General features: G+C 42.9%; 1 protein-coding gene and 1 pseudogene across 1 annotated transcript in view; one reads left to right on the forward strand and one right to left on the reverse strand.

Annotated features, from left to right (window-relative positions):
* The window catches only part of LOC111979380 (abl interactor 1-like), a 50,334-nt pseudogene extending 40,688 nt beyond the window's left edge, over positions 1–9,646 (forward strand).
* Positions 9,647–10,292: 646 nt separating this feature from the next.
* LOC111979098 (amyloid beta A4 precursor protein-binding family B member 1-interacting protein) overlaps positions 10,293–11,041 on the reverse strand; it is a 27,263-nt gene continuing 26,514 nt past the window's right edge. The window contains exon 11 of the mRNA XM_070449051.1: positions 10,293–10,985. Coding sequence (XP_070305152.1) covers positions 10,885–10,985 — 101 coding nt within the window. The 3' untranslated portion in view covers positions 10,293–10,884. The remainder of the gene's footprint in view (positions 10,986–11,041) is intronic.

The raw sequence follows: 11,041 nt of genomic DNA on the forward strand, positions 1-11,041 counted from the left end.
GTTACAGATATAACAATAAAACGAGTGGCACTGAAACAAGACAATAAAGAAAGAAAAAGCAGAATAGAAATGCCTTGTGGGACGCTTGTTCTCCATAGACAGTAAAACATGCCCAGCGATGAGGGTTTATCACAACCACAAACTGCTTGAAATGATGTCATTATGACGTCTTTTCAACCAGTTTTGGCCACTGGGTATGTGGACCAACAACATGCAGCACCGGTAACATGATATTTCACAGCACTCTATTAGACACCGTGTTGAACGAGGTACTATTTCATGCATAGTTCCCAATATTATAGGAATGATTTGAAACAGTTTTGCAGGCCACTAGGCCCAGTATGAAAAACTGTTGAAATGACATCATTATAACCAGAAACTGTCGAAATGACATCATTACAATCAGAAACTGTCGAAATGACATCATTACCATTCAGAAACTGTCGAAATGACATCATTACATCAGAAACTGTCGAAATGACATCATTACCATCAGAAACTGACGAAATGACATCATTACCATCAGAAACTGTCGAAATGACATCATTACCATCAAAACTGTCGAAATGACATCATTACCATCAGAAACTGTCGAAATGACATCAATTACCTCAGAAACTGTCGAAATGACATCAATTACCATCAGAAAATGTCGAAATGACATCGAATGAAAGTCAGACAATACCAATTCAAACTGTCGAAATGACATCTTACCAATCAGAAAACTGTTCGATAATGACATTCATTACCAATCAGAAACTGGAAATCTCATAAACGTCGAAATGACATCATTACCAATCAGAAACTGTTGATAATGACATCATTACCAATCAGAAACTGTTGAAATGACATCATTACCAATCAGAAACTGTTGAAATGACATCAGTACCAATAGAAACTGTGTGAAAATGGACATCATTACCAATCAGCAGAAACTGTTGAAATGACATATTACCAATCAGAAACTGTTGAAATGACATCATTACCAATCAGAAACTGTTGGAAATGACACAATTACAATCAGAGAACTGTTGAAATGACATCATTACAATCAGAAACTGTTTGAAATGACATCATTACAATCAAAAACTGTTGAAATGGACATCATTACAATCAGAAAACTGTTTGAAATGACATTATTACAATCGAAAACTGTTGAAATGACATCTATTACAATCAGAAACTGTTGAAATGACATTTTACAATCAGAAACTGTCATTTGAAACTAGTTTTGTCCAGTTTTTCATGCTGGGAGAAAGAACAAATAAATAATGTGTAATACTGCAAGGCTGTATAGAACACTCAACTGTCTTCTGATAGGTGGCTGACATCAAAATCAGTCACTTTTTTACCTTTCATTAACTAAGCAAGTCAGTTAAGAACAAATTCTTATTTTCAATGAGGGCCTAGGAACAGTGGGTTAACTGCCTTGTTCAGGGGAAAAACAACAGGTTTTTACTTTGTCAGCTCGGGGATCGATCTCGTAACCTTTCGGATATTAGTCCAACGCTCTAACCACTAGGCTACCTGCGCCGAATACAACAGGTGTAGGTAGACCTTACAGTGAAATGCTTACTTACAAGCCCTTAACCAACAATGCAGTTGTTGGTAAAAAAAATAAAAAAAGTATAGATTTTTATTTTTATTCTTTGAAATAAAATAAAAAAGACATAATTAAAATAATTATAATTTAAATAATTCAAAATATATATATATATTTTTAAATTGCTAAATAAAATAAATAAATATCAACATTAAAAGAAAAATATTTTAAAATGTGAAGAAAAAAATATATATAATAATAATAATAGAATAACAAATAAAAAAGTAACAAATATTTAAAGAGCAGCAGTAAATAACAATAGCGGGGCTATATACAGGGGGTACCGGTACCAGGAGACAATGTGGAGGCTATATACAGGGGGTACCGGTACAGAGACAATGTGGAGGCTATATACAGGGGGTACCGGTACAGAGTCAATGTGGAGGCTATATACAGGGTATTTACGGTACAGGAGTCAATGTGGGGAGGCTATATACAGGGGGTACCGGTACAGAGTCAATGTGGAGGCTATATACAGGGGGTTACGGTACAGAGTCAATGTGGAGGCTATATACAGGGAGTACCGGTACAGAGTCAATGTGGAGGCTTATACCAGGGTACCGGTACAGAGTCAATGTGGAGGCTATATACAGGAGGCGGTACCGGTACAGAGTCAATTGGGAGCATATTAACAGGGGTACCGGTACAGAGTCAATGTGGAGGCTTTATACAGGGGGTACCGGTACAGAGTCAATGTGGAGGCTATATACAGGGGGTACCGGTACGAGTCAATGTGGAGGGCTATATACAGGGGGTACGGTACAGAGTCAATGTGGGCCTATATACAGGGGGTACGCGTACAGAGTCAATGTGGAGGCTATATACAGAATGGGTACCGGTACAGAGTCAAATGTGGAGGCTTATACAGGGGTACGGTACAGAGTCAATGTGGAGGCTATTATACAGGAGGTACCGGTACAGAGTCAATGTGGAGGCTATTATACAGGGCGTACCGGACAGAGTCAATGTGGAGGCTATATAAGGGGGTACCGGTACAGAAGTCAATGTGGAGGCCTTATATACAGGGGGTACCGGTACAGAGTTCAATGTGGAGGCTATATACAGGGGTACCGGTACAGAGTCAATGTGGAGGCTTTATACAGGGGAAGGTACCGGTACAGAGTCAAATGTGGAGGCTATAATACAGGGGGTACCGGTAAAGTCAATGTGAGAGGCATATACAGGGGGTACCGGTAACAAGTCAATTGTGGAGGCTATATACAGCGGTAGGTACCGGTACAGAGTCAATGTGGAGCTATATACAGGGGTACCGGTACAGAGTCAATGTGGAGGCTTTATACCAGGGGGTACCCGGTACAGAGTCAATGTGGAGGCTATATACAAGGGGGGTACCGTTACAAGAGTCAAGTGGAGCTATTACAGGGGGTACCGGTAAAGAGTCAAATTGGATAGGCTTATTATACAGGGGGTACCGGTACAGAGTCAATGTGGAGGCTTATACAGGGGTACCGGTACAGAGTCAATGTGGAGGCTATATACAGGCGAGGAGATGTACCGGTACAGAGTCAATGTGGAGGCTATATACAGGGGTACCGGATACAGAGTACAATGTTGGAGGCTATATACAGGGGGTACCGGTACAGAGTCAATGTGAGGCTATAATACAGGGGGTACCGGTACAGAGTCAATGTGGAGGCTTATACAGGGATTCGGTACAGAGTCAATGTGGAGCTATATACAGGGGGTACCGGTACAAAGTCAATGTGGAGGCTTATACAGGAGTACCGGTACAGAGTCAATGTGGAGGCTTATACAGGGAGTACGGTAAGAGTCAAGATGTGGGGTATATTACAGGGGGTACCGGTACAGAGTCAATGTTGAGGCTATATACAGGGGGTAACGGTACAGAGTCAATGTGGAGGCTATATTATACAGGGAGTACGGTACAGAGTCAATGTGGAGGCTTTATACATGGAGGTAAGGTACCGGTATACAGAGTCAATGTGGAGGCTATATACAGGGGTACCGGTACAGAGTCAATGTGGAGCTATATACAGGGAGTACCGGTACAGAGTCAATGTGAGGCTATATACAAGGGGTGTACCGGTACAGAGTCAATGTGGAGGCTTTATACAGGGGGTACCGGTACAGAGTCAATGTGGAGGCTATAATCAGGGGGTACCGGTACAGAGTCAATGTGGAGGCTATATACAGGGGGTACAGGTACCGGTACAGAGTCAATGTGGAGGCTATTATACAGGGGGTACCGTACAGAGTCAATGTGGAGGCTTTTATACAGCAGGGGTACCGGTACAGAGTCAATGTGGAGGCTATATACAGGGCGGGTACCGGTACAGAGTCAATGTGGAGGCTATATACAGGGGGTACCGGTACAGGATCAATGTGGAGGCTATATACAGGGGGTACCGGTACAGAGTCAATGTGGAGGCTTTATACAGGGGGGTACCGGTACAGAGTCAATGTGGAGGCCTATATACAGGGGGTACCGTACAGAGTCAATGTGGAGGCTAAATACAGGGGGTACCGGTACAGAGTCAATGTGGAGGCTAATACAGGGGGTACCGGTACAGAGTCAATGTGGAGGCTATATACAGGGGGTACCGGTACAGAGGCAATGTGGAGGCTTATACAGGGGGTACCGGTACAGAGCAATGTGGAGGCATATACAGGGGGTACCGGTACAGAGTCAATGTGGAGGCTATATACAGGGGCGGTACCGGTTACAGAGTCAAATGTGGAGGCTATATACAGGAGGTACGCGTACAGAGTCAATGTGGAGGCTATTATACATGGAGGAGGGGTTACCGGTACAGAAGTCAATGTGGAGGGCTTATATACAGGGGTACCGGTAGCAGAGTCAATGTGAGGCTATATACAGGAGCCGTACCGGTACAGAGTCAAATGTGGAGCTATATACAGGCGGGCATTGGGGGGCTTCAATCAGTGTTGCTTCCTAAGTGGACAGTTTGATTTCACAGAAGTGTGATTGACTTGGAGTTACATTGTGTTGTTTAAGTGTTCCCTTTATTTTTTTGAGCAGTGTATATAACCTAAACATGGAAAACCCAGSAGTAGATTTGAAGTATACAGTACAAGTCAAAAGTTTGGACGCACATTTTCTACATTGTAGAATAGTAGTGAAAACATCAAAACTATGAAATAACTCATATGGAATCATGTWGTAACCAAAAAAGTGTTAAACAAATCAAAATATATTTTATATTTGAGATTATTCAAAGTAGCCACCCTTTGCCACACACACAGTTTTGCTCACTCTCGGCATTCTCTCAACCAGCAATTAACAGGTGTGCCTTGTTAAAAGTWAATTTGTGGAATTTCTTTCCTTCTTAATGCATTTGGGCCAAACAGTTGTGTTGTGACAAGCTAGGGGTAGTATACAGAAGATAGCCCTATCTGGTAAAAGACCAAGTCCATATTATGRCAAGAACAGCTCAAATAAGCAAAGAGAATCAACAGTCCATCATTACTTTAAGACATGAATGTCAGTCAATCTGGAAAGTTTCTTCAAGTGCAGTCGCAAAAACCATMAAGCGTTATGATGAAACTGGCTCTCATGAGGACCATCACAGCAAAGGATGACCCAGAGTTACCTCTGCTGCAGAGGATAAGTTCATTAGAGTTACCAGCCTCAGAAATTGCAGGCCAAATAAATGCTTCACAGAGTTTAAGTAACAGACACTTCTCAACATCAACTGTTCAGAGGAGACTGTGTGAATCAGTCCTTCATGGTTGAATTGATGCAAAGAAACCACTACTTAAGGACACCAATAATAAGAAGAGACTTACTTGGGCCAAGAAACACGAGCAATGGACATTAGACCGGTGGAAATCTGTCCTTTGGTCTGATGAGTCCAAATTTGAGATTTTTGGTTCCAACCGCCGTGTCTTTGTGAGACGCAGAGTAGGTGAATGGATGACTTCCGCATGTGTGCTTCCCACCGTGAAGCATGGAGGAGGAGGTGTGGGGGTGCTTTGCTGGTGACACTGTCAGTGATATATTTAGAATGCAAGGCACACTTACCCAGCATGGCTACCACAGCATCCTGCAGCGATACGCCATCCCATCTGGTTTGCGCTTAGTGGGACTATCATTTGTTTTTCAACAGGACAATATCCCAACACACCACCAGGCTGTGTAAGGGCTATTTGACCAAGAAGGAGAGTGATGGAGTGCTGCATCAGATGACCTGGCCTCCACAGTCACCCGACCTCAACCCAACTGAGAAGGTTTGGGATGATTTGGACCGCAGAGTGAATGAAAAGCAGCCAACAAGTGCTCAGCATATGTGGGAACTCCTTCAAGACTGTTGGAAAAGAATTCCAGGTGAAGCTGGTTGAGAAAATGTCAAGAGTGTACAAAGCTGTCATCAAGGCAAAGGGTGACTACTTTGAAGAATCTCAAATATAAAGTATATTTTGATTTGGTTAACCCTTTTTTGGTTACTACATGATTCCATAATGTGTTATTTCATAGTTTTGGTCTTCACTATTATTCTACAATGTAGAAAAKAATAAAAATAAAGAAAAACCCTTGAATGAGTAGGTGTCTAAACTTTTGACTGSTACTGTATATTTAGGAGTTTTTCCCTGGTCAGGTCACATGGTCAGGAGAAACCCTTGGCCCTATTGATGTCACAGAAATAAATAAAATTACTACACCAGTCGATTCAATTCCACTTCCATAATGTCCGTCATTTCTTCCCCGTCCTCGTCCAGTTACAGACGACCCGGCCCCCCCTCCACCGCCCCCTCCCGAGGACGTGGTCATGTTTGACGAGCTCTCGCCCCCTCCCCCGCCCCCTCCCGTGGACTACCAGGGGGATGAGGAGGCGGCCGTAGTGCACTACAATGACCCCTACTCTGACCGAGACCCCCACTGGGCCCCCAAGGCCTACGCAGAGAAGGGTGAGTTTGACTCGTACCACCGGAGATACAGAGACCAGTCACTGGGCCCCCAAGGCCTACGCAGAGAAGGGTGAGTTTGACTCGTACCACCGGAGATACAGAGACCAGTCACTGGGCCCCCAAGGCCTACGCAGAGAAGGGTGAGTTTGACTGGTACCACCTGAGATACAGAGACCAGTCACTGATCGCTGTTTCAGCATGATTTAGGGGCTGTTACAAGCTTGTTTTTAAATGGGGCAAAGTAAATGTCTGTGGACACAGAGGGTCAAAAGTATCCAAATCCGGATGGCCAATTTAGTGCAGTACATACTATACACCCACAAATTGTATATCTTGGGTTTAGGCCAACTATAATATTAGTACTGAATCTTTACTGTAATGTCTCTAAGTAATCCTAGTACAACCCTATTCCCAGCAGTTGTCCTCTCTCACTCTGTTCTGTCTATGGTCMGGTTGCTAATGTATAAGAGAATACAATGAATAAATGAATCAAATGTATTTTACAGTGGTGGCCATTTATGACTACTCCAAGGATAAGGAGGACGAGCTGTCCTTCATGGAGGGCTCCATCATCTACATCATCAAGAAGAACGACGATGGCTGGTACGAGGGCGTATGCAACGGCGTCACCGGCCTCTTCCCCGGCAACTACGTAGAGTCCATCATGCACTACACAGACTAAGTGCGGCCATTTTGAATGAGAAAAAAACGCCAAGATGTTACCAAAAAAAMCAACCATTTTGAAGCAAATGCTGTGTTTAGTATTTGAAACGATAAGGTAGGTTTTAGTAAGATGTTGGTTTTTTTGGGGGGGGGGGCCCGCCACAACTCTTATCCACACAGCAAAATATACATTTTACTTTCACAGAAACACATAGAAAAAAATAATAAAACAAACATAAAGAAGTGCATTAGGACATGACCGAATGTTTGTTTTTGTCCAAATCGCAGATGTTAAAAAGAAGCAAAATAGTCTATTTACTATGCTACATGTTGAAGGGAGGGGTGGGGAGCTGGGCCATGGGACAGGGAATAGGGGAAGGCAAAAAGATATGAATGTGATTTTTCTTATTTCTGATGATATTTTGTTTTTGTTATATAACTTGTATATACTGTAATGTGTGAAGCTGACAGTTGGTTTGTCAGTAGTGTGTTTTACCTGTGAGTTTTCATCTGCGTCTTTTGAGTGGTCAACAGCAAGCCAAGTTGTGCCAGATACAGATGGTTTAACTCAATCATATTCTGTCGTTGTGTTTCGGGTATTATTTTATTTTTCTCTTTTAGTGCCATTTCTACCCTAGGCTCGGCCAATTGTCACTTGATAAGAATGTTTTTTTTTTATGTGGAAAATAAATTGTATCTTACTTATTTTTTTATTTTTTATGAAAATGGTTCCTGAAATGTGCTTGCTTCAAATGGCAAAGAAACGGATTATTGTACTTTTGTTCCATCATGGTTCCATTGTGTTGGAATGTCTGCTTAGTTCCCCATGGCTTTTTATACTACTTCAATTTATATGGTTTTGATTGGGACACCCGGGTTGCGTTCAGGCTATCCAACCGTTGCGTTATCGTTTTTAGTTATATCATCCTGGGTTTGTCAGTGGGGTCTGGATAGTTGCTTATCTTTGGTGCTTGATAACAATTATCACATTCCATTATCAACACAACYTCAAAACAAGGACGCAAGGCTGTCAAAGAACGGTATAGGCTGCTAGCCTACCTTATTGAGCAGTACAGGGTGATTTGTAACAATGCTAAATGTTCTATCTTGAACGTACCCTTGCTCTATCCTTTCTATCACAGTGGATGTAGACAATTTAGCAGTGCATTGTTATCTCAAATGTACTAAAACGATGGGTTACGGCGATGACCGTGGGTTACGGCGATGACCGTAGGTTACGGCGATGACCGTGGGTTACGGTGATGACCATAGGTTACGGTGATGACCATAGGTTACGGCGATGACCATTGGTTACGGCGATGACCATAGGTTACGGCGATGACCGTGGGTTACGGTGATGACCGTGGGTTACGGTGATGACCATGGGTTACGGTGATGACCATGGGTTACGGCGATGACCATGGGTTACGGTGATGACCATGGGTTACGGTGATGACCATAGGTTACGGTTATGACACCATGAAGTAGACATGCCGCACAGACAAAGGTATGTTAAAGCTTGCCACGTGCAGACCATGTAATGTCAACATAATCAACATAAACATTATTCAACCTCAATGTATGCATGACTACATGAATACATCAACAAAAAACWTTTWTTTTWWTTTTTATTGTGAATAATAATTTGCCACAACATCCAGTTATTGATTGTACTTTTCACTTTTCCATCAGAGGTCAATTTTGTGAGAAACAACTTTCTTTCTACCTAAGCATTTCCAGCACTGCAATTGATTGTTTTGAAAGAGTTTGTCTGAGACTGCCGGTCATGGTTTGGTAGCAGTTTGGATTTTGATTTATTTATATTTTCCTAGAAAGATATTATTAGACAACCACTATGTTTACCACTAAAACGTGACACATTTCGGGGCTCCACAGTGCGCATTGATTTGAAGTCTGTTTTATTAGATGAAATGTGGAAAAAGTGTTTATCTGTAACTTAACTGTTCATGGGAACAGAATGTGATATTTCTCGTCTCGTCTCTTGGGGCTCTATCCAATCTGCTGAAGCGTTACAGATGCCGTAACAGAAATTGAAAGGGAATCTCTGATTGAGCCGATAATATGCAGTGTTTTGCTGTGAATGCCGTCTCCGATTGAGACGATATATGCAGTGTTTTGCTGTGAATGCCGTCTCTGATTGAGCCGATAATATGCAGTGTTTTGCTGTGAATGCCGTCTCCGATCGAGACGATATATGCAGTGTTTTGCTGTGAATGCCGTCTCCGATTGAGACGATATATGCAGTGTTTTGCTGTGAATGCCGTCTCCGATTGAGACGATATATGCAGTGTTTATCGTGAATGGCGTTTTCGCTAAAGTTGGAACATTGCCTTCTTGCTGTAAAGCTGAACTTCCGATGCGGATCGAATAGAGCCCCTGGTTTGTATATATAATGTGCTCATTTACATTCATGTACAGTCTTTTTTTGTAATAAACAGCTCACCGAAACAACACATGAAGCTGATCTTTGGTGGGGGATTTCTCTTTGGGACAGTTAAAGAAGAGGGAAGAGTGGTAGAGTTGTCCTCTGTATCTCAGTTGATAGAGTATGGCGCTTGCAATACCAAGATAGTGGGTTTGATTCCCGGGACCACTCGTACATTAAAATGTATGCATGCATGACTGTCAGTCACTTTGGATAAAAGTGTCAGCTACATGGAGTCTATTATTAAGAGCATTGGAAATCCAATTCGTTTCTATGGTGTTTTGCCAAACAATTTAACAACCAATAATACTACTCATTAATACACACACACACACACACACACGACTTAGCCACTTCATTGTAACACACTATCCACAGCAACTCTACATCACAGTTTTTCAATGAAATATCAATGACCAACAGCAAGGTTCATCATCAACTAACAGATAGTAACAGGAGTTTGTATGGTAGACATGAAGCACAATGCCAAAGACATGTTTATCTGCCTGTCGACATGTTATACTATAGGAATTGATCTGGCTTAGCCAATTATGTCCGTGTTGATAAAGCTTCATACCAACACGCTGTACATCTTCATCAGGTTGCAATTACAACATAGCTTTACTGTGGTTAACTTAGGTTTTATTAATTCTGACTAAATAATCAAATTCAAATTCATCATAAATAATCAAATTCAATACATAAATAACCCAAGAACATGCATCGTGGGGTTGGGTTAAATGCGGAAGACACATTTCGGTTGAATGCATTCAGTTGTGCAACTGACTAGGTATCCCCCCTTTCCCATCAGGCACTGGTTTGGAAATGTCTTCTGCATTGCGTTGTCCAATCATATCTTGTCAGATCAGTTACTTAAAGAAGGAGGGAAGAAAGGAAGAATGCATTTTGAAGTATTGGAGCAGGGCCTGTCACCTCCTGAGGTGCTATTTTTGCAAGCATCGCTCTGGTCCATGAACACTGGGCCTGTCTGTAGGTAGGTTGAGAATGTCCTCTACAGTAGTCATGGGTGAGTGGGCGGAGCTCCATCCCTAGACCCCAGAGCCCCACCCAGGAGGGGGCGGAGCTCCATCACTAGACCCTAGAGCCCCACTCAGGAGGGGGCGGAGCTCCATCCCTAGACCCCAGAGCCCCACCCAGGAGGAGGCGGAGCTCCATCCCTAGACCCCAGAGCCCCACCCAGGAGGGGGTGGAGCTCCATCCCTAGACCCCAGAGCCCCACCCAGGAGGGGACAGAGCTCCATCCCTAGACCCCAGAGCCCCACCCAGGAGGGGGCGGGGGAATAAAGTCTGGGGGCGGTTCAGAGAGGTAGTCCTGATCAGGGTGTCCATTGGCCCTCACTGTTGCTGAGAGGTCTGTTTGTTCTTTTTTTATGCTATTGTGTGTATTTGAGCTGTATGTG

This window comes from Salvelinus sp. IW2-2015, linkage group LG19 (genome assembly GCF_002910315.2).
Source record: "Salvelinus sp. IW2-2015 linkage group LG19, ASM291031v2, whole genome shotgun sequence".
In the NCBI taxonomy this organism is placed as follows: Eukaryota; Metazoa; Chordata; class Actinopteri; order Salmoniformes; family Salmonidae; genus Salvelinus; species Salvelinus sp. IW2-2015.